This window comes from Leptosomus discolor, chromosome 14 (genome assembly GCF_034619465.1).
Source record: "Leptosomus discolor isolate bLepDis1 chromosome 14, bLepDis1.hap2, whole genome shotgun sequence".
Taxonomy (NCBI): Eukaryota; Metazoa; Chordata; class Aves; order Leptosomiformes; family Leptosomidae; genus Leptosomus; species Leptosomus discolor.
The window spans coordinates 16,701,831-16,724,357 of record NC_141404.1 but is presented as its reverse complement, the minus strand read 5'-3'; the positions used below and the strand labels follow the sequence as shown (position 1 = coordinate 16,724,357).

General features: G+C 57.8%; 2 protein-coding genes across 3 annotated transcripts; one reads left to right on the top strand and one right to left on the bottom strand.

Annotated features, from left to right (window-relative positions):
• Window positions 1-8,147: 8,147 nt before the first annotated feature.
• On the bottom strand, window positions 8,148-17,002 carry SPSB3 (splA/ryanodine receptor domain and SOCS box containing 3). Of its 2 annotated transcripts, none has more exons than XM_086472856.1 (7): window positions 16,981-17,002; window positions 14,873-15,021; window positions 12,731-12,908; window positions 11,839-12,026; window positions 10,064-10,166; window positions 9,451-9,576; window positions 8,148-9,142 (listed from the first exon to the last, which is right to left on the bottom strand). In XM_086472856.1, the coding sequence occupies exons 1-7, from the start codon at window positions 17,000-17,002 to the stop codon at window positions 8,793-8,795; spliced, it is 1,116 nt and encodes a 371-aa protein (XP_086328982.1). In that variant the 3' UTR covers window positions 8,148-8,792. The 2 variants fall into 2 exon arrangements, with proteins under 2 accessions (XP_086328982.1, XP_086328983.1); XM_086472857.1 differs by lacking the exon at window positions 16,981-17,002 and adding an exon at window positions 13,752-13,754 and having other exon boundaries at window positions 14,873-15,016.
• Window positions 17,003-17,400: 398 nt separating this feature from the next.
• On the top strand, window positions 17,401-22,343 carry NUBP2 (NUBP iron-sulfur cluster assembly factor 2, cytosolic). The gene is made up of 7 exons (XM_086472858.1): window positions 17,401-17,422; window positions 18,697-18,815; window positions 19,508-19,706; window positions 20,028-20,182; window positions 20,376-20,486; window positions 20,756-20,825; window positions 21,410-22,343. The coding sequence occupies exons 1-7, from the start codon at window positions 17,401-17,403 to the stop codon at window positions 21,553-21,555; spliced, it is 822 nt and encodes a 273-aa protein (XP_086328984.1). The 3' UTR covers window positions 21,556-22,343.
• Window positions 22,344-22,527: the final 184 nt, after the last annotated feature.

Below are 22,527 nucleotides of genomic sequence, written 5' to 3'. Positions count from 1 at the left end.
CTCAGCTCGCTAGGGGCCCGGCTGTGCGGGTGGGACACCCGGGGCCTGCCAGCTGTCACCGGTGAGCTGCTCCTGAGCCGGCGGTGTGGGGTCCGTACAGCCCCCGTCAGGCTCTTTTGGCTTCGTAACCTCTGTCGTGACTGCAGACGAGCCGCGGTGAGATGGCAGTGGGCAGCTGCTGCGGTCCCCAACTTGTTCCTGAGCATCGGGGCCAACCCCTGCAGCTCCGGGGCTGACGGGCCCAGGCTGGCACGTCTGGAAAATGAGCTTTTTGCTTCCCTGCAGAAGCAGCAGGTGGGCAGCGCTTCAGCCCCACGGGGCTCTGGGAGCTCGTCTTTATAGAGCGTCTGTTTCTGATCCAGTTCTGGGACAGCGAGCTCCTGGCTGTTAATTTGCTCCCATCCTCCAGGGCCGTTAGGAAGAGATGAGAAGACCTGCACTCCGGAGCTCATTCGCCTGCTTGGGCTGGGCGATGTTACCTGCTGTCTGGACCTCACCTCATGGTTCAGCTCCGAGATAAGCCTCTGGAAATACCAGTGCCTGAAATACATTCTCCAGTTGCCTCACAGAGGGCTGGGTCCGCTTCCAGAGCTGCGCTGCCTGCTCAGGGGGGATGTTCAGGGCATCAGAAAATGAGGTGGTTTATGTTGCAGGGCTGGCTGCCAGCACGTGCCTGGGATCCTGGCTCTTTCCCGGTGCTCACAAGTGCCACTGCCGATCCGCTGACACATCTCGGTGCCCGGAGCGCGTGTCTGATCCCCTCGCTGGTGGGGAGCGGGGCTGCCGGCCTGTTCCTTGCCCTGCAGCTCGCCTGGGCAGCCCGGGGTCACCGCTTGGGTTTCTCGGTCAGGGGCAAGAGCGGTGGGTGTGACAAGTGTGACACTGTGTCCCGGTCCCCAGCGGCTTGAATCCAAGCTGCAGCTCATCCCTGTGCACGTGCGATCAGATCTGTAAGCGTTGTATCTTGAATCGCTCCGTTCCTTAGCATCTGCCATGCCCCGCTTTCTGCTAATTACGTTATCCTTATGCTACGCATTCACTCCACCGCTCGTTGCCAGCAGCAAGATTTGTTTAACTAAACACGTTTTTTAAAGACTCATGTTTTGTATCCTTAAACGTTCTCTTTAGAGACTTGTTGGTCTGCTCGCTGTCCTCCGTGCAGACCTCGGGCGCGTTCTGTTGCTTCTCTGGATGGCAGGTATCCAGCTGCTTTACCTGACATGGCTTTGAGTAACTTATTACCACCAGTAAAATAATTAGAGGTCATATTCTGGGGGTTCATAGTGTGGCTTTTGCCTCCACCACAGTGGTTCTTTGCCCGAGGAAGATTGTCCCTGTTTCCTCCAACACACTCCCGTTGTCTTTATTATTCTACCAGTAGCAAAGTGTTTGTAGGATAAATACTGTTATCTGTTCTGTTGTGGAACATGCTGTGAAGTCGTGGGTACAGCCAGTGCTAGGGAGGTGGTGGAGGTTCCAGCAGTGTATTTTCTTGGCCCTTCCCCAGGTGAGGGTTCTGTTTGAGCAGGGTCAGCCTGGTGAGGCAGGCTGGCTGGTGTCACGCACAGCCCACCACAGAAAATGCCATGTGATTTTTCACTTTAAAATCCACTGTGACAATTATCTTGGTACCCACTGAGTCTTCAATGCTGGTGGGCTCCTGGGTCCACAGCCCCATCCCTGGACCTGCTATAGAAAGCCACAACCTGCTGCATTGGTTAGGGCCATTCCCCGCTAGAAGAGAGATGATTCTCTCTCTGGCCCTGGGTTTCACATTCCCCTCTGCCCCGGTGCTAATCAGTTTAGTTCTCGCTCATCTCTTCTGTCCCCTTTCCTGCCTAGGTCTCAACTCTGCTCCTGCCTTCCCACCCCTTCTCTCCACCTCTCACCTCACTGCACCAGCCAGAGGCTTTTCTCCTCCTCTTCTCAGGTGGGCAGAGGGAGCGCAGGCATCAGGGAGGAGCACCCTGCCTTCACTGTGCCTGCAGCACCCAGCCCTGCACGCTGGGGTCCATCCTGCCCTGGGGAGCAGCTTGGGGCTGGGCCTGGCAGTCCCGCTGGCAAAGCTCCCCCATAAAACAAGGTGTTAATATTTTTAAAGTGGACAAGCAGCATGTTCTCAACCCTCCCCTTGCATTCTTAGAAATAGCTGTGCTATTTTGTTGAAACATCTCAAATAAATTCAATCTAGAGCAGGTATCTGTCAAAGAAAACAGTTGAAACATGTGGTTTGACAAGGCTGCAGAACGCTATAGGGAAGGTGCTTAATGGATGGTGTCAACCCATGTTGGCTACAATTGACAGTACTTGCAGTGCCAGTAATTAAGAGCACATTTTCCGGGCTCCCTGGTGACACCCGTGCATGTGTCCAGCCTGGCTGCTGGAACAGCAGCATGCATGGGAGGGACAGGAACGGGGCTGCAGGGAGCGTTGAGGGAGGTGTGTCGGGGCTGCGCGCGGGTAGTGAAACCCGGATTCCTAGTGACTAATTGTTCAGCCCGTTGGCTCATTTCAGTTATCTTTCACAGAGAGAAAGATTGCAAGAATAATTAAGTTTCTACAAATTTAATAAAAACTGTTCTTGAGGGAACAAAAGAACCGGCTCTGATAGTTTGCATTTAGTAACCTAGAATGTGCAAGCTGGTTTTCAGAGTCATTGTGGCAAATTGCCTGTCACTGATCAGGTACTTGGCTGAGGAAGGACAATTTTATAGGTGCCTGCAGAGAGGGTCAAGGATGAAGGCACTAACTCAGTAGCAATCCGGCCCGCAAAGCGCACCTGCTGTAGGCACCCAGACTTCCCACGCTTGCAGAATTCCTTGTTTTGCACTTGTGATTTTGTTGTTCTTTATTAATGCTGATGAAATACCTCTTTTTCTCATGGGATGTTCTGTCCTTCTCCACAGGTCTCCTCAGAGATCCGGGCTCAGATGCTTGGGTGAAGGTTTTAAGTTCTTGGACTGTAAATACTGAGCCTCAGGCAATTCCCTGCAGCATAACCTGGAGGAGAAACATGCCAAACACCCTGTCCACTCCAGCGAGTCCTTCTCATCTTCTCCGTACGTGTCAGCTGGCAGCTGGTGTGCTGTGGGGAGAGAGCTTTGACTTGCCTCTCTAAGCTGGGCATTGGAGCCTCAGGAGCCCGATTACTGGTGACCAGTTAGCTTGGGGAATGGAGCTGGGTCTGATTCTCATGTAGATTATTCCAAAGCCAGTGTCTATTAAGCATCTACATCTCACTATTTTAGGCAGGGAACCCGTAGTAAGCAAGAATGAGACCACTACTAGTCGTTCCTCCAGAGGTTTCGCTTGGGTACTCGGCAGCGTTTCCAGCCCAGACGCTGCGCACGGCATGCTGCCCCACGCAACAGCTGCACGTCTGGCAGAGGCTGGGCATGTTTACTGCTGGGTCTCTTGCTTGGAAAGCCCAGCGATTGCTTCTTGAACCCCCTCACGGGGAACCTGAAAAGGCAGGTACCTTATGGGACCAAATACAGTTCCCATTTCGGTTTGGTTTCGGAAGGTTCTGTGGCAGACAGTGTCCATGCTGCAGTGGAGGCTGCGGCAGGCTGGTCTCGTGCTCACTCCCACTCCAGGAGTATCAGGTGGAGGCAGAACTCTGGTTTTGCTGTTGCTGGATAAAACATTGCAGAAATGTATAATAGACTGGAGATAACACAGGTGCTGATAGTGTGGTCATTGCAGACAAAGGCATTTAGTGTCCTTTCATCTTAGTTAGCAACTTCTGCAGTTGTCAGTGCTTCCTTGGCAGGCTGTTTTTGAACCTTCAGTGATCTGCTTGTCCAGGGAGGGTTTTTACCTTTCAGTTCAGCTGTGGTCTTTCACCAGCATAGTATTGATCTTAAGACCCTGGTTCAGAGCTGATCCAGCTTCCCCTCCCCAACCCCACCACCAACTGCCCACTTAGCTCTGAAAGGAGCTGCTGGTTCTTGCTCAGGTCTCTGCCTTGCAGAGCCTGTGTGCCACAGCAGAACAGCAGCGCTCCTTGTGATGCTGCAGCAGTCAAACTAGTTCAAATATCCTCTAAACCCTTGCTTGATATCCCTTGAACTAGATTCCTGCCCTGCCTGAGTATGCCCCCAAGGGGGGTATGACTCGCTGACTTACTGGGAGAAGTAAGAAGGATGAGCAGGCTTTACTGTGGCACTGTAAAGCTAACACAGGCAGCCCAGCCTGCCTCCCCTTCCAGCCCCAGCCCAGCTTCATCCTGCCGCAGGACATGTCCTACCTGTGTGCTTTCCCTGCTGCTCTCGCGGGGTGCCCTTGGTGGCCAGGGCTGACACCAGCGCTGCTGGCTGAGGGTGGAGGAGGGGGAAGGCCTCAGGCTGGCCCGGCTCCTGGCTGGCCCACCCGAGCCTGTCTGTGTCCCGTTGGTCGGTGTGTTACGTGTTTCACCTCTGTCGCTTCTCCTGCAGGCGCTGGTGGTGCTGCAGCTGTGGGGTGACATCGAAGTGCTGCTCCTAGACACGTGGCAGGAGTTTGGCCAGCATGTCTCTGAAGGCGATAGCAAAACACCCATCCAAGTGAGTCGTGGTGCTGGCCTCGGTCACATCCCAAGCCCAGAGCTTTGGGAAACGTCAGTGGAAGTTACAGGAACATTTATCTGTGGCTGCCAGCCTGTCCTTGATGCCATCAGTGTAAGGGGCCAGACTAGATGTGTCTCAAGATCATTTTCAGTCTCTGATGATAAAAATCTTCTGTTCTTGTGGTGAATACAGTGGTGATTCAGCACTAGGAAAGGAGGGAAAATGACAGTCTTAGGAAAATCTTTTCACCCCGGTGTTCTGGAGCTTTCCAGAGAAGGAAAGAAATTTGAGGGGGAAAAAATACTCGCCCTGGGCACAAAGAAGTTTTAGAAGGAAGCCCACTGCTTAATGCTGGGGGAAGGCTGCAGCCTCTTGGGTCTGCAGGCCTGTGCTCAGTGCATGCACCGGCCCCAGGCCTTGCTCTCAGCAGTCTGTCTGTCTGCAGGAGGCAGCTGGAGTCACAGGAGTTGCCTTTCTGCACTGCCACGGCCTGGGCCAGCGGGGCGTGAGCGGAGAAGGACGGCACAGGACACTGGCAGGTGTGAAGAGACAAATCCAGCTGTTCAACAGCATCAGCCTTGCAGCAGCAGCAGCTGTAGCAGAAGCACATGCCTCCCCAAGCTGCCTGTTACAGGTAAGCCCTCAAACCCCTCGTTAAAAGTTTGGAGGATGAAGGCAGGGAGGGGTGCTACATGCTTCCTCACCTAAAGGTCTTTATTGATGGAGCAAACAAGCCCCGAGTGTGAAATTGGTTCTCCAGAAAGGCAAGGCTTGTCTCCAGATGGGTGTTTGACTTAAACTGTAGCTTTGTTTCAGCAGTAGCCACTTGCCCCTCCTGTCAGCCCTTCCAGGCTTCTCCTTGCCTTGGTCTCACCTCACAGGACCCACTCAAAGCGTCTTTGCATTTTTGCTTGGCAATACATGGGGGTACCCACCCCAGCCAGTGCAGCTGAGGGCCTGCTGGACGCATCCCACTGCCCTTGTCCAACTCGCCCTGTCCGTCAGCTTTGCTTCTTTTTATTTGAAATGGGTGATTTCTTGGGCAGCTGCTGGTACAGCCCAACATCTCTGCATCACCCTCGAGCAGAAAACATGCATCTCCCCTGCAGACTGTGAGGGGTTTCCACAGGACACCCGAGCTCTCTCACCGCTTGCTGTCACCAGCGGCATACCCCATGCTTTCCTTGCTCTTCTGTTGTCCTATCCTTCAGGGAGCTGGTTGAGCTCATTAAATTCTCCCTCTCCCTACTCCCTTCTGCTGCTTCCTGAGCTAGACTGGCTCAGTGAGGTGTTGGGGGAGCAGGATTAGACTAGGGTGCTGTCTGGCCTTTCTGACAGCAGCTTAGCCAATCTATGAAGAGAAGTGCCTGGTTTTGTGAGCATTCATCACATAAACTCTTTCCATTAGATCAGGAACTGTGACAGAACTTTTGTTTTTAAAAGTCTCATGTAGTCAAATACTTTCCTCCCCTTTTTCTTCCCCTGGAGCTTTGATCTCTGCCCCTAGTGTGGCCTCTTCGGAAGAAGGGGCTTTACAGCTCTCTCCTTGTATGCTGGAGGGGCAGCACACAGCTCTGAGTGCGTGAGGTCTGTTTGCAAGGGATAGATCTTGTTTCTTCTGAGTTTTATCCCCTGATCCTGGTATGTTTGGATGAAGGCTCAGTCATGGATCCTCACTGTAACGATGGGATTGAGCCTTGCCGGGGAGACTGGAGTCTTCTCTTAGAGCATCTGCGCTAACCGCTTCCTTCTCCTGTGTGCTCAAAGGCCTGTGACGAAGGCAGCACAGAAGATGCAAAACTGCTCCTGCTGAGTGACAGCACAGTATCACTCAGACTTCAGCGGCAAACACCGCCGTGTTGGGCCACACTTACCCACCGCATCTGCCTCTTCATGGTGTCCACCCACCCCAACCCTGTCCTGGACTTGAGCACACAGAGGGCCCGTGTTGGTCAGCCTCCTTGTTTTGGCTGCCAAGACTGGGCAGCAGCTGAGCTGCTGCTGGCACAGCGGTTCTGCTGGGAGCCCGGCCAGGGGAAGCAGCTGAGTCTGTTTCAGAACAGAGACTTGCACCTCAGTAAATGTCTTCTTATAGATGCTTCCTTCAGCCTCTTGGCTCTCCTTTCCTCTTTTAGCTGCCCCAGTTTTCTGTCCCCCTGGCTGGAAAGCTGGCTGCCTCCTAAGAGAGCTAAGGAACGGGTGGAGTTGGAAGTGTCAGCGAGCTGTCCCTGAGCAGCACGGGATCACCCAGACAGCCACTGGGCGAGTCCGTCCTGCGCTGCCGTTCAGGGCAGTTGTTGAACAAGCCGGGTATTTTCTGCAGCACGTCCTGGCTTTCAACATCCTGCTCCCCACTGGCTCTTTGGTGAGACTGGGCCTCACTGGTTACTGCAGCTCCTGCTTGTGCTTTCCGTGGGCAGGTGGGTCCTGCTGGAGTTACAGCAGAAACCGTTTGCCAATTGTCGAAACCAGCTGGCCAGAGAGGAACCACCTCCTTGGGCTAACACGGAGCTCAGGGCAGGGGAGGGGAGTTTCTGGCTGAACTTCCAACACACAGCAATGGCAGGTAAGCTCCAGAAAACTCCATGTGAAAGGGTGGGTGAGGGTGGGATTCTCTTTTCCCAAAGCAAATGCTTTCTTTTTACTCAGAAATACCCCAGCCAGGTCAGCAGGGGTCAGCGGCCCCCCAGTGCTGATTGGGGCCTTCCACAATGATACAGAACCCCCCCAACTTCTTCCCATGAACCGCAGCTTGCTGGCTTAAAGCAACACCAACTAGCGCTGCAGAAGTGGGAGGGTGCCCTCCAAGCAGAGTTCCTCCTTGCCAGGGATTCTGCTGCCTCCATCTGCTAATACTTAAATTAGTTTCCTGGGGAGGAGCAAGCCAGCAAGGCTGTTTTTTCTGGCTGCAGCACCAATACAACTGGATTGACAGAGCCCATCCTGCTTCATTGAAGTGCTCACTCAAAGCCTGTCGCCAGACACACATGGTGCAAAAAGCTTTACTGGAGCCTTTGCAGGTCTGTAATGGGAGCAGGGAAAAGGCAGGGGCTGGGGCTTTGTGTTCCCAGTAACCACGCTGGGAGGAAACCCAGGGAGAAGATAGGTTGAAAGCCATTTCCCCTCCTATTTATTTCATCCCTCTTCCCCTTTCCAATACCCTTTGCACTTGGCTGACGGCACCAGCTCAGACCCAAACCACCCACAGAGGTGCTGCTCAGTGGAGGAGAGGCTGAGGCTGGAAAAGGCCCCACGGGCTGAGCACAGGCCCCGCAGAAGGTGGTCAGGAAGGGCAGGGACTGGCACGGCGCTGGCACCAGGCCCCGCGTGGCTCTGCTGCCGGGCTGCCACCAGCACTGGGGCTGCAGCATCCGTCTGGCTCTGGAGAAGAGCCATTGCAGCTGGACTGGTGTTTCCGCAGGCAGCACAAGAACCCTCCCCGGGGCAGAGGCAAGGGAAGCTCCGCTGCCTTCACCTCCTCTGGATGCCACCCCAGCGCTGGTGTAAAACACCCTCTCCAGGCTGGCAGCTGTGTGCGCGTGGCTGTTTGTGACAAGTACCTTCAGACTCCTGCCTTCAAGGGCCTCAAGAGGAAGGAACGAGAGTTTCTACTTTTATTATTACAGTTTAATACAGTCTTTGATAGAGGAGAAGTGGCAGGAGCCAACATGCAAAGCAATTGAAGTCATCAGGGACTCAAAGTCACCAACAGCTCATGTCAGTAACTGCTCTGTCACAACAGTGACACGGATCCATCCCTCGGAGCCCGTCGTGCTGCTGCTCCATCGTGCCCCACAGTGTGAGCTCACGGCCGACCCCAATCCAACACCCAACACTTGGGAGGATTGTGATTTTGTCTCTCGATGAGTTAAGTCAGTTGTGTGACTAGAGCCTGGTGTGCCTTGAAACCAGGAGGTCACCTTAAATCTTGTCTCTGCTGACAGGGAGAAGAGGGATCCTTCAGGAAGGGGCAGCGGCTTTGACAGCAAGTCAAGAGATGCAGCTCAGCTGTTGGGCTGCAGTTTACCTGTCCCACACAGCTGGGACCTCCGCAAGTCCACAGGTCTTTTCTGTGCATGTGACGGATGTTTAGGCTCAAGATTTCCAACAGCGTCAGGGAAATCGTTGCAAACTAGTAGAAACGGAGTCCCCGTGAAGAACGAGGGGCATCGGGCCTGGCCAGCCCTCGCAGACGGCGGAACAGAACCCACCCGACTCCCTCACAGCAGTTCCTCTGCAGAGACACTATGTCCTCCTGCACCTCTTCCTTTGGCAGGCCTCTGCATCTGAGCCACAGGAGCTATCCGAGTCGCTTCCCGATGAGGAAGAGGAGGAGGAAGGCTTCGAGGTGCTATAATTCATGCTCAAGACCCACCCCAGTTTGTTGTGTAGCACCTGCTTGAGTCCTGGTGGCAACGGCAGCACCTCCAGCGTGTCCACGTAGTCGGGCAGGAGCTGGCGCAGTCGGTAACAGCAGAGATACTGCAGGGACGTGCAGCTGGCGCAGGAGCGGATCACCTTCATGCTGCTCTTGGCCGCTGTCGAGCACACCATGGGGTAGAACTTCTTGTTCTGCAGCTTCGTGGCTGCAACTCCTGCCAGTGAACAGCATCGGGGGGGGGGGGGGGGGGGGGTGTCACATTAGTTTTGACGAGGTCACCTCACTCCTCCCAGCTACCCTGAACCTTTTAACTAGAGAGCTCTTGGAAAACTCTTGGAAAACAGCTTTTTGGAATCTCAATCTATTAAACAACAAATGTAACCTTCCTCCCACTTGCTTCACGCCTTAGTCTTCTATTTCACCAGTGTTTTCTCCTGCAGCCAGACTGAGTTCAGCCCAAGTTGAGCCGCCCTCCTCCCCGTCCCTCTGCCTGCAGCCTGCTGCGCCTGCCCTTGCCCTTACCAATGCACTTGCGGTTTTTGAAGAATGTGAGTGTCCCATGCCATGTGTCCAAATGCACCCCGATGATGGAGCCTTGGCCAAACCTCGAGGAGAAGTTTGTCTTGTCGCCCTTGTGATGCAGTAGTCCTTCAAACACAAAAGCCCAGCGTTCAGCACAAAGCCTGCACTCCACGAATCCATCCCAGCTCCCTCACTGCGAGTTCCCACTGGTACGGCCTCGCTCAGTGCCTAAAAAATCCCTCTGCTGCCTGATCCCAGCCCTCCCACCCCAGAGCAGGCGACAAAAAGGGGAACGTTGAGATTTTGCAATACAGAGCACAAGCAGCAGCACTGAAACCCCTGATCAATGACATGGAACCAGCACTCCTAGTGCCCTGGGGCTTCAGACACCGGTTCTAAGGGTGCTGCAAAATGCAGGCGAGGTGAGATGCCCCAAGAGCTGCAAGCTGCAGGCAGCCGCTCTGGTTGTTAACGAAGGGACTCATGGGCCTGGTGGCCTTTTTGGCCTCAATCCCGTTCAGAGCATTTCACTCTCAACCCCTTAGGACAACATTTGTGTCCACCTCTGCCCTTCTGGCCATCCCGCCCTCTGCCGCTGCCCTGCCTGCCTTACCTGTGTAGGAGAGTCCCCAGCTGTCCTCGTCCTTGCCCAGCAGGCTGCAGAAGGTGTGGCGGTACTTGTCCAGATTCACATCTGACGTCCCGATTCCCACCATCTGGAGGCAAGGCCAGGGCAAAGAACACAAGCTCAGCGTCTTTTTGAGCCACAAAACACAGCCCAGACTCCACCTCAGTCTCTCCCCTCCTTTTCTTGGCACAGCCCAAAACACCCAGTGGTTTTGGTGTAGCCAAGTCAGGGTTTTTTTGCTTGCCAATGTGACACCCACCTACAAGAAGGGCTGGAAGGAGGATCTGGGGAACTAAAGGCCTGTCAGCCTGACCTCGGTACCAGGGAAGGTCATGGAGCAACCAGGGACTCAGGCCCAGCCAGCAGGGGTTCATGAAGGGCAGGTCCTGCTTAACCAATCTGATCTTCTAGGACCAGGTGACCTGCCTAGTCGATGAGGGGAAGGCTGTGGATGCCATCTACCCGGCCTTTAGTAAAGCCTGTGACCCCATCTCCCACAGCATTCCCCTAGGAAAGCTGCTGGCTCACGGCCTGGATGGCGCACGCTGAGCTGGGTAAAAAACGGGCTGGACAGCCGAGCACAGGGAGTGGTGGGGAATGGAGTTCAGTGCAGCTGGTGGCCGGTCACAAGCGGTGTCCCCCAGGGCTCAGCAGAGGGACCGGTCTTGTTTAACATCTTTATTGATGATCTGGATGAGGGGATCGAGTGCTCCCTCTGCACGTGTGCAGGTGACACCAAATTGGGTGGGGGTGTTGATCTGCTCGAGGCAGGAAGGCTCTGCAGAGGGACCTGGCCAGGCTGGATCGATGGGCCAAGGCCAATGCTATGAGGGTCACCAAGGCCAAGTGCCGGGTCCTGCACTGGGGTCACACCAACCCCCGCAGTGCTGCAGGTTGGGGAGGAGTGGCTGGAACGTGCCCAGCGGGAAAGGCCCTGGGGGTGCTGGTCAAGAGCCGGCTGGACATGAGCCAGCAGTGTGTCCAGGTGGACAAGGCCAATAGGCCTGTGTCAGCCATGGTGTGGCCAGCAGGAGCAGGGGGGTGACCATGCCCCTGGACTCTGCCCTGGTGAGGCCGCCCCTCGAACGCTGGGTGCAGTTTTGGGCCCTTCACTGCAAGGAGGACATTGAGGTGCTGGAGCGTGTCCAGAGAAGGGCAACGGAGCTGGTGAAGGGTCTGGAGAACAGGTCTGGTGAGGAGCGGCTGAGGGAACTGGAGAAGAGGAGGCTGAGGGGAGACCTTACTGCTCTCTGCAACCGCCTGAAATGAGGCTGGAGTGAGCTGGGGGTCGGTCTCTGCTCCCAAGTAACAAGCGATGGGACGAGAGGAAACTGCCTCAGGCTGTGCCAGGGGAGGCTGAAATTGGACATTAGGGAAAATGCTTTCACTGAAAGAGTAGACAAACATTGGAACAGGCTGCCCAGGGAAGTGTTGGAGTCACCATCCCTGGAGGGGTTCAAAAAACGTGTTGATGTGGCACTTCTAGACATGGTTTAGTGGGCATGGGGGTGTTGGGTTGATGGTTGGACTTTATGATCTTAAAGGTCTTTTCCAACCTTAATGATTCTATGTTTTGGGAGGGAGTTGAAGGCTCCCAGCTCCAATTACCTTTCCTGAGTGAGGAGGCCCAGCTCAGCTGCTGGAGAAGGTTGCTGTCCTACTCAAGGAATGGTTTGGCTTAGAATGGACCTTAAAGATTATCAGGTTCCAAGGAACCCAGGACATTTCTGTGTGCCTGTACGTGCCTCTGCCCCACGTACCATGTCCGTGCCGTAGACCGGGGAGGTCATCTTGATCTCCCAGAAGTGCTGCCCGTCTGCCAGCTCCTTGTTCCCCCGGATGGCGGCAGTGCCGCAGCTGTACTCCATGTGGAAGTTCACCTTGCGGTTGTCGCAGCTCAGCAGGGTGGCCGTGGACTTATTCAGGTCGTCCCACACCCAGTCGAAATCTGTTCAGGAAGCACAGAGGGGACAAGGATGGGCAAAGGCCCTCAGGGGGCGATCCCCAAGCCCAAGCACAGGTGGACATTCGTTTTGAAGGCCTATTGGGGGGTTATTTAGGTTTTTTTACCACTTGAGAGGGTAAATGCTAAGCTGTGCACATTGGAGAGTGGTCTGAAGCCTGAACTATTCTGCAGCATCCCACCAGGGACGGTTCAGTGCTCTGGACCCGGAGCTGTTGGCATTTCCCAGTTCCCATTTTGGCCAACATGAAGCTCCACAGACCTAGATGGAACCTCCTTTCTTCCTACACTTCTCGTAGGCTCAAGGGGTGGCTCCGCTATGCCACAGGCTCTCTTGGCCAGCCTGAGCCCACCCTCTGCCTACCTCTCCCCTCTGCTTTAAGCACACCCTGCCAGCCGTACTAGGGATTGGCAAGAGGGCTGCAACCACCAGGACCAGTTTCACTGGTGGCCTAAGCCAGATTTGAAAGCAGGTCCCCAGAGATGACCTCTGATGCGTTCCCAGGTTCAGCACTTAGCCCCTGAAACAGCACAGGAGGCACAGGCGTGTGATCTTCCTACAGCCTGCGTGGCCCTGAGCTGTATCAGAGGAGCACCACACACCAGGATGGAGATAAGGAGAGCCAAGGATCCGTGCTGGGGCCCTCCACCTCAAGCCCCCAAGGCCTACGGCGGAGCCCCTTCCTTACACTCGTCCTCCTCGCCGCACTGGCAGTCCTTGACGCGGTGGAGAGCGTGCAGGCTGGAGCAGTAGGGCGCTTCGCTCTGGTTCTCGCAGTTGCAGTAGGACTCTCCGGTCACAGGGATGGCGCTCGGGATGGAGGGCGAGATGGAGGAGAACTCTGGCTCCGAGTCCGAGTCGCTGTGCTGCCAGGGAGAGCAGAGGAACGATCACGACCAAATGCCCGCAGGCTCGGGGAGCTGGGCTGGCAGAGGTCTGCGAGGCCTCACACGCCGCAGAGCTGTGTGGGGAGGTGCCCAGGCTCGTGCCAGAGCCGGTGGTGGCATGGCCACATGGTGCCCTGGCCCAGCCTGCCGCGCAGGGAGGCGAGGGGCTCTGCCAGTCCAGCTAACCTGCTTTGGGACCTGGCTAGCACCTGTCTGAGCTGCAGAGACCTCTCAGCACCAGGTGCTCTACGGTGTGGGTACGTTCTTGGTGACTTCCAGGGGCGAGGAGCTGTCACGGCAGGCAAGCAGCATGACAGTCCAATTCTTTAACACACCCATTTTTGAGCAAACTGTGCTAAAGCTATGGTTTTCAAGGGGCAGGTTACAGCCAGCTGGACTCCCTGGCCAAGGCACCACGAAAGCAGAGGGCACAGCTTAAAACCACTGCTCTAGAGAGCCTGGGAGCTGCCAGAAAAGAGGGAGGCAAACCAGACGAGAAGGCAAAGGGCCAGGAGGCCAAGCAGGGGAGAGGGCAGAACAAAGGGGAACCAGTTCAGCAGTACAGCTGCAGCTCCTCACACCAGCACTGCAGACGGGCCCACAGGGAACCTACGGATTAAAAGGCTTTTGTTTACTTTCATGCATGAACACAAAAATCTTGATTTACTATTCCCTGGTGCCAAGAGACCAAAATGTCCCGTGTTGTAAGAGTCAAAGCCCCGTCTCACTCCCCACATTACGGGCAGCTTGGTGTCACCTCATGGAGTCTCCTAGCACAGATTGCAGCGAGTTACTCTGCATTTACACACCGATCAGGTGTACCTGCTCGTTAGTAACCCCCACGGCAGACTTTGTAACCAGTATTTAAAGAGAAAAATCCTTTAAGGTCATGTCCATGTTCAAGCTGTGCAAGACAGAGGGACTTGAAACGACTCAGGCTCACCTATGTGCTGCCCACCCCTCCTTCTCTAGCCTGCATACCAAAAAGCTTGATCTCTGTCTTTCCCTGGCCCTTCCCAACCACTGCTATCTAGAAATCCGGCCATTCCCGTTACTGCAGGAACACAAAGCTACTCTGACTGCAGAGAAAAGGCTCCTTTTCTGGGAGCACAGGGCCTGGGTTTGGACACCGTGCTCTGGCAGCAGCCTCGTAGGGCTTTAGCCTAGCTTTGAAGCTCCTGGAGCAGTTCCTCGCATGCCCTCCACTGCACAGGGAACTGAACTCGCACGCTGAAGAACTGGGGAAAAGAGCGAAGGATGGCGGTGGTGGATCTAAGTCACTCCTCGCGCTGTTTTACTGACTGCTCATCTGCTGGGTTCCATCTTCCAGCACATCTGCCTGCCCGGGCCAGGTTCAGAAGTGATGTGCAGAGCAGGAAACGTGAGAGAATTTCAGTCTGAAGATACCTGAGACTGTAATTTCCCAAACTGAGGCGGCCCCATTCCCTCCACCACCACCTACCAGCCGCACAAAGGCCAGAAGTTAGCACAGCCGTACAGCGAGCCAGATCGGAGAATGGAGCCAGCTTAAACACGTATTTAGGGATCACTACTTAAAAAAGAACATTGAAAAAAACATTGTGTGTACTTTATACAGGACACAAACACATTATACGCTTAAAAAAGCATTTAGCTTAGTACTGAGCGGCTCCCTGGCTCAGCTAATGACGGAGCTGTGGTGCAGAACCGGGGAGCAGACTACAGGCAGCTGAGCCTTCCCTGCCTCGGGGAGATGTGCTGGGAGCCCCACAGCCACATCAGAGCTTGGAGGCGGCTCGCTGGACAGCCTGGATATTTTATTAAGTCTTTTCTTAGATTTTGGCCAGTTCTGCCTGCTGAAGTACTAGCTGCTCAGTTCCACAGACCTCAAGTAAGCGCCTGCTGTCAGGGAAGAGGAAAGCTTTCCCTTGTGCCGCTTCAGAGCTGCCCGAGCGCCAGCCTACCTGCCCGTCGGAGTCATAGCCCCAGCCACGCGCGCCAGTGGCCAAGGCGACCGCCCGAGTGTCCACCTCGCGCCGCACCCCACTCAGGACGAAGTGCCAGGCCCTGCTGCTCCGCGTGCGCCGCGCCATGCTGTTCCGCGAGAGGTAAGCTGCGGGGGCAAGGGAGAGGGTGTTACACACAGCAGCCGCGTCCTGCTTCCACCCACCGGGTTCTGCCCCCTGAAACAACCTCCCCCAGGTCGCCATAGGCCCTCCAGGGAACAGATCAGCACGAACCACGGCTGCACAAGACAAACTGATGCAAATTAAGTTCCTCCTGCATCACAAGCCTCTGCGACTTCAACCTTTCTCCCCATGGGGTCAACTTCTCCCCGATCCCAAGTGTTGAAATAGCCCCCAGAAACGCTCCCAGGACCCGGCGGCAGCAGCGCCGCGTGGATCCAGCATCCACCTCTCACCACTGGCCGGGGTAGCGTGAGGATCCGCAGCCACTCACCCACCGGCAGCTGCCTGGGCTCCGGCCGTGCTGCTTGGCCACCGCCACAGCCCCTGCTGCGTGCGTCTGTCTGCAGGGAAGGCTGTTGGGTCACCCCCCAGCAACCGTCCGCTGAGAGAAGACTTTGCTCTCAGCGTCTCAGCTCTTCAGCTTTCTTGCTCGCTGAAAGGAAACTGGCCTTTTCACGAACCTGTCCCAACTTGTCTCAAGGACAACAGACAGAAGTGAAGCAGCTGCCTGTGTCCCAACTCGAGCAGGGACATTATTCAGAGACAGATTTCCACGGGCTCCTTCCCTGCGTGCAGCCTGACAGACCATACCAGCTCCCAGCCACCACGCAGGAGCGTCGCCCTGGATGTGACAGGGGAACCTCAACGCCTAATCTCATCTCCCCTGAAGATTATCTTTGCAGAAAACAGCTCCCGACCAAGAGGCACCCGCAGGGCTGTACCCCACACCCTCCCCGCCCCCCACCCCCTTGTTGAACCTGCTCCCTCTGCTCAGCCTCTGTGGCTGCCTCCCTGCCACAGGCAGCCACTCTGCACACCCACACCCACTCCGGTGCAGCGGGTCAGCCCTGAGCACACACGAATCTTGCAAACGTGCTGCGGGTCAGCCCCGTGCTGGTGCCTGCCATACGGCACCCGTTCCTGAGCCTCCTGCACCTCAGTCCCTGACGAGCCAGCAGCTCCTGGAAAAGCACAACAGGCCAAGCCACGGCTGGTTGTGCAGGTGCCCATGGATCCTCTGAAGGGCTCTGGGCATCCCACCGACTGCGAACTGGGGACTTCTTGCCTCTGCTACACACAGCCATGTTGGGAAAGCACCTAAAGCGACACCAGAGCCCCCCTCCTCTGGCTCGGAAGAGCACCCACAGCAGCCAAACGCAACACCTCTGCTCCCCCAGCACCTCGCCAAGGCTGGGGCTCACAGGGCACAGTCAGCATAGCACGGCGTTCACCCCAATACACGACCCAGTCTCGAAGGCAGAGTCAGTGCCTCACCCCAGAAAGGGACCTAGGGCTGTGGAGCCCGTTTCGGGGGTCTCAGCCGGATGGCTGCAGGCCGTGAGCCGCACGGCGCCCACCGCCCCGGCTGCAGCTCCCTGCCAGCCAGGTCCCGCCCGCTCCGCTTGCGCTCCAACCGCAGGGCTGACGGCCGTGACAGCGCTCCGGGCCCCGGACGGAGCCCCCCACCCCCGCTCCCCCCCGCGGGGCAGCGCTTCCCCCCAGCACAGGCAGCGGGGCGGGGGTGAGCCGGCGGCCCAAAGGGCTCCCACGGTGGGCAGCCGCGGCCCGGGCTCCTCTCCCTGACGACCCCCCGGCCTGGCTCCAGGGGCAGGCGGCTCCGCCGGAGGGCGGGCACCGGAGCCCCGGCTGTCCCGCGCAGCTGAGGCGCGGCCGGCCCGGCCCAGGCCAGACCAGACCAGGCCAGGCCAGGCCAGGCCACGCCGCCGCCCTTCGGCCGCACGGCCTGGCCTAGCGCGGCCCGGCCCGGCCCGGCCCAGGTCAAGCCTCGGCCCTCGACTCCCACCCGCATCCCGGTCCCCGTCCCGGCCCACCTGCCCGGCCCAGCAACACCCCGCGGGCCGGCCCCGCCACCGCGCTCTGACCTACTTTCCCCTCCCGGGACATAAACAATCCTCTCTCGATACCGCCCCTCAGTAGCCCATTGGCTGAGTCTGCGCCGCTCCCCTTCGCCGTTGGCTGGGCACCCCGTCGCTCAGAGACGACGGAGGAGGGAGGGGGCGGTGCTTGAGGGGAGCCCGGCACCACTGGCTGCGCCTCGCGTCAATCCTTGGAGAGCCGCGCCATTGGGCAACCACTGCGGAGGGCGAGCGCGCGTCACGGAGGAAAAACGCTAAGCCCATTGGCTGGCGGAGCAGGAGTCAGAGGGTTAGATTGGCTGTGAAGCCTTGGAAGGCGGATTCCCGGTGAGCGCGCGGCTTGCAATTGGGAATAGCTCCTGCCAGTCTTCAGGGGCGGGGCTTTTACCCGGCGGAAGGCGGAAGCGGGCGGTACTGGGCAGCAGCATGGAGGAGGCGGCGGCGGGGGGTGAGCAGTGATGGGGCCGTAGCTGGGCCGTTCCCTGGAGCCGCCGAGCCGGAACCGGCCCTCTGTGGGGAGGGGAGACCCCGGGGAGACCGGACCTGGCGGGGGGCCCCAGTGCACCTCGCGGGAGACGCCCCTCTCGGGGTGGCCGAGCCTGGCAGGGGGTCGGGCCCGGCCTCTGGGGAGTTCTGGGGTTACCGGGCCTGGCCGGGTGCCGCGGTGGCGGGGCCCGGCTTCTGGCGAAGGGCGCTCCGGGGTGCTCGGGGCGGGCCGGGGCTCTGAGGCGGCAGGGCCCAGTTACCGGGGGATGGCGCTGGGCCTTGCCGGAGGCCCGGGCCTGGCTCCCGCTGGGGGGAGCGCCGAGTAACCGGGCCTGGCGCGAGGCTGCCGGTATCCCGGGAGCACCTCGCTTCAGGACTCTATCTCCCCCCTCCCCGGCCCCCCTTCTTCCCTCCCTCTGCATTACCGGGGCCGAGTGCCCTTACCGTCGGTGGAGGTGCGGATCAGGTCTGCCATAGTGCGTGCGGGCTCCATGCTGCCGGTGCCGTTCCCGGTGCCGGTGTGATGCCAGAGCGGCACGGGGGCGGGTCAGGCCTGGCGCGGTGAGTCAGTGGCCGGTGGTGACGGGGCACCCGGGAACGCGGGCCCGAGTGCGTGGGTGGTGTTTGCTCGGCTGCGGCTGGAGTGTCTGGTCTGACCTTCTGCCGCCAGTGCAGCCCCCGGCCGGGAAAACCGCCCCTGAGCGTTCCCTGCTCTCGGCAACACGTTGACGGGCCGCGGCGGCTGAGCCCAAAGCAGAGACCCGAACAGTGCTGGCAACACAGCAAGGAACGGCACAAAGGCTGGAGAGGAGTGTGGGACCGCGGGGAGGCAAGTGGTGTGCTGGTGTGGCACGGAGGAAGGAAACGCCAAGGGCCTGACCTCACCAGCAGCCTCCGGCTGTTCCCCGAGAGCTCGAGCTGCACCTGGTGTAGGCACGGCGTGACGAGGCCCCGGGGGTGTTTATTGCTTTGCTACCTCATTGCCACTTAGGTCATCAGGACAAAGCCTTTACTGCCCGCTGTTTACTGCTCTTATTGTCCCTTTTCTGATGGCACAAGGGCTGTGGTACACCCGCCTCTGCCTTCCCTCTCCCTGACACTTAAACCAGGCCCATTGGAGCAGCGACGGCCACTGTCACCCTCAGCAGAGCCCCGTGTCCCTGCACTGGCTGGGCAGGTGCTGCTGTCTTGCCTCAGAAGAGTCTGAGGTCTCTTTATCGTTCCCCCCCTCCCCAGAGAGGAGCAACCTGGCCGGCGTGCGGCACATCCTGCTGGTGCTCTCTGGGAAGGGCGGCGTGGGGAAGAGCACCATCTCCACCGAGCTGGCTCTGTCGCTGCGGCACTCCGGGAAGAAGGTGAGCCAGAGTCTGTGGGATGCTGAGCTGTCTTCTCCTTCCCAACCTCCAGCTGCGCTGAGTTTTGCTCATCCTTTATGTATGTGTATGTCCTGCGTGGGCAGCATGTGGATTTTCTGTGTGAAAATGCCGTTTGTGACCATAGTTCAAGTGATTCGTTCTTCTGTCTTTGCTCGATCCATTTCTCTTTCATCCAAGAGACTGGAATCAGCCAAGATTTGTTGTTGGTTTTGAAATGGAGGTGCTGAGAAATGACTTCGCTGGTTTGTAGTGTAACTCTCGCTACCTTTGTGGAGCGAAGTGGATGAGCTGAAGGGTGGTGTTACCGTGGGGGCAAAGGGGAACTGTGCAGGCATGAGACGGGCTGATTTCCCTGAGGACTTTTTTAAAGGCTCTGCGCAGCCAATACCACTTGGATCCTGACAAGTGCCTGGCAAAAAGATGCCCCCCCAGAGCCTGGAAATACCCAGGAGATGCTCCTTGGCAGGAAGGAGACTGGGAGGGCAGTCAAACTTTAAAGCACTTCTTTGAAACTCTTTCCAATTTGGCTGCTGAGCTACAGAGGCTGCTCTGTAAAGTGCTGCGAGGGGCTCAAATTTGGACGCTGCCTCCCCCCATGCGGGGAAGTAGTGTGGCCGGGTGCTGCTGCTGTGTCCAGCCCCGGCTGAAGGGCTCTGCCTCATCCCCTGCAGGTGGGTATCCTAGATGTGGACCTGTGCGGGCCCAGCATACCCCGCATGTTCGGGATGCAGGACAGCGACGTGCACCAGTGCGACAGCGGCTGGGTCCCGGTCTTTGTGGACCAAGACAAGAGCATCTCCCTCATGTCCATCGGCTTCCTGCTGGAGAGGCCGGATGATGCCGTGGTGTGGAGAGGACCCAAGAAAAACGGTACAGTTGGGGGTTGGCTGTTGGTGGATGCCTTCCAGTGCCAGGAACCTTCTGTGAGCCCTCCTGGAGGTGGGGCTGGCTCCTGCTAGGAGCCAGGCTTTTCTGGGCAGGTCATTCCTTGGAGGAACAAGGCTCCTGCTCTGCAGGAGTGGGCTCAGATCATTCGAACAGGGATGTGCTGACAGATACCCTGCCGGCTCACCCTGGCACCTTGTCACCCAGCGTGCGTCCCAACTCCTCCCCTTGGCCCTCAACTCCCAGGGCACATGCTGAAACTTATTGGTTTGGGGTTGGGTTTTTTTCCCCCTTTTATTTCCTTAGCTTTGATCAAACAATTTGTTGCTGATGTGGCCTGGGGGGACCTGGACTTCCTCATCGTGGACACACCACCAGGCACGTCTGACGAGCACATCTCCACGGTGGAGGCCTTGCGGCCCTACAAGCCCCTTGGAGCAGTCCTGGTCACAACACCCCAGGTAGGGCAGCCAGCTGGGGCTGAACTGGAGTTCCTGGGGAGGAATACGTACCCCAGGCGGGTGTTTGCACAGGTCTGGCTGTGGCTGCGTCCTACACGTCTGCCTCTTGTTTGATGGATGCCTGCCCCTGCCCCACACCCACGGCCAGTCTGGGCAGAGGGACCCCGCTGACCTTTGCTGCTCTCCCCGGCAGGCCGTGTCCGTGGGGGACGTGAGGCGAGAGCTGACGTTCTGTAAGAAGACGGGCCTGCGGGTCCTCGGCATCGTGGAGAACATGAGCGGCTTTGTGTGCCCACACTGCTCGGTGAGCATGGGACCTGTGGGCTACCGCGGGTGGGAAACGGGCAAGTGCCCCAAGGGCAATGCTGGGAGCCACGGAGGCAAGAAGCTGCCGGCTGCTGCATGTCAGCCTTGGGAAAAGCCACTGGCTCCGCTTTCCTGAAGAGAGCTGGGGCTGGGCAGGGGTGAAGGCGGTGCCCGGTGGCTGGGAGGTGGAGGGGAGCTGGCTCTGCTCACGTGCCTGCGCAGGGTGCTGGGGTCTGTGACTCGCTGCTCTTGCTCTTCCTCCTTCAGGAGTGCACGAACATCTTTTCCAAAGGGGGAGGTGAGGAGCTGGCCAAATACGCTGGGGTCCCCTTCCTGGGTGAGTGGCCTCTTGAGCAGAGCTCTGTGGGGTTAGAGGTGATGTCTGTGTGGTGCCTGAGCGGAGAGATGCAGCAGCACAGGGGCGGGCAGGCGGGGCTCCAGTCCCTGTGAGCTCCTGGCACCTTTGTCAGAGGTGAGGTGTGTTTCTTGCTTTGCTTCTCTGCCATCCAGACTGCTCGGGGGGGCATCTGGCCCTGCTGGGGCGGAGGCAGTGATGATCAGCAACCTGCTCTAGCTGCTGGTGTGCTGCTGACAGAGTAAGGGGGTTTGAAGCTGCGCAAGAGCCATCCTGAAGTGCCCTGGAGCCTTCCTGAGAAGTGAGGGCTGAACCCTTCCCTCCAGACAGGACTGGGATCGGGGGGGGGGAGCATCTCTCATGAAGCACTGTGGTGGGGGGTGGGTCTTGGACCCAGAGGAAGCTGGTTGCAGGTGAGAAGGAGCTCCTGGAGAGCTCAGCGAGGGTAGTGGTTGCTCTGTTTGCTACTGCTTCTCCTGCAGGTGACTCTGGCAGAGTATTTCTTTAATCCTGACTCCAGGCCTTTGCAGCAAGCAGCCACTCTCCTCGTTCCTCCTCTCCCACAGGCTGTGTTCCCCTGGACCCCCAACTCAGCCAGAGCTTGGAAGAAGGCAGGGACTTCATCCAAGAGTTTCCCAAGAGCTCTGCCTTCCCTGCCTTGGCTCACATCGCCCAGCAGATCTTGGATGGGACGTCGCAGCAGAGCCCCTAAGGAGGGTGCGGAGCTGGACTCTTGCTGGCTGAGCCCCCGGCCAGGCAGCCCCACCAGGAGCACGTGCCGGCGGGGAAGGGCGATGCAGAAGCTGTTTAACTCTCACCCTGTCTCAGCAGGGGGGTGAGGGAGGGGGGAGCACAGCATCGGTGCCGCTTGGGGTGATCCAAAAAGGGAGGCACTGCTCCATCCCCCTGGATCTGAAGAGACCCTGCGCGGGCGGTCCTGCCTGCACGGTGCAGCCTGCCCCTTGCTCTGCCCAGAGGGTGCAGCTCCTCCTAGCCCTACCCACGCATCCCGGCCGTTGTGTGGGTGCTTGGGCAGCTCTAGCTCATGCCTGCGGCGTCTCGCACGCTGCCGTGCTTCTGGCCATTGCCCGGTGCAGCCAGCACGGCAAACGCCACCGGCTGCTCTTCCCTCGGTGACCCCAGGCAGCACCGATCATCCAGATTGTGGCTCCGTGTGCTGCTGCCTTCTCCCGCTTTCCTTGCGTGACTGGTTGTACGGGACTTGGTTCAGTGGCTGGTGAGCTCATGCTGGATGCTCTGGTGTGGACCCAAGCCTGGCCAGCTCGCTCTGAAACCTCGGGTCGCTGGTTCCTGACGGGCCGGTGAGGGCACGGCGTGCGCTTCACGGGAGAAAATGTCTTTAGGAGATCTGCCGCCTGTCTGAGGGCTGCATCCCGCTGTGCTGGAACAAGGCCTTTTTGGTCTGCTGGGGGTTATTGTGACTCGGGAATATTTGTTTTTTAAAGGTTCCAGGCAGTAAACGCTTTTCTTAAAATCCAAGTCTGTGACTTAGGTTTTACTGTGGCTTCAGGCCTCATGGTAGCTGGGAGTCTTGGTGTTTCAAGCCTTTCACGTACTTCTAGGTACTCCCTGCTTTTCCCTGGGTTCCTTGCTAGGGTTCAGCTAAATCCTTCCTCCTTCCATACCAGCTTTAAGATCCAGCTGGTCCTTTGTCTTGCTGAAA

What these genes read in the sequence shown, in the direction of transcription:
- SPSB3 (XM_086472856.1), bottom strand. Translation starts at nt 17,002, where the DNA reads ATGTCCCGGGAGGGGAAAGTAG. An exon ending in GTGCGGCGAGGAGGACGAGT is followed by an intron (nt 12,027 to 12,730) that starts GTAAGGAAGGGG and finishes CTTCCTGAACAG; the next exon opens with ATTTCGACTGGGTGTGGGAC. An exon ending in CTGGGGACTCTCCTACACAG is followed by an intron (nt 9,577 to 10,063) that starts GTAAGGCAGGCA and finishes TTGTGTTTGAAG; the next exon opens with GACTACTGCATCACAAGGGC.
- NUBP2 (XM_086472858.1), top strand. Translation starts at nt 17,401, where the DNA reads ATGGAGGAGGCGGCGGCGGGGG. An exon ending in TCCTGGTCACAACACCCCAG is followed by an intron (nt 20,183 to 20,375) that starts GTAGGGCAGCCA and finishes TCTCCCCGGCAG; the next exon opens with GCCGTGTCCGTGGGGGACGT. An exon ending in TTGTGTGCCCACACTGCTCG is followed by an intron (nt 20,487 to 20,755) that starts GTGAGCATGGGA and finishes TTCCTCCTTCAG; the next exon opens with GAGTGCACGAACATCTTTTC.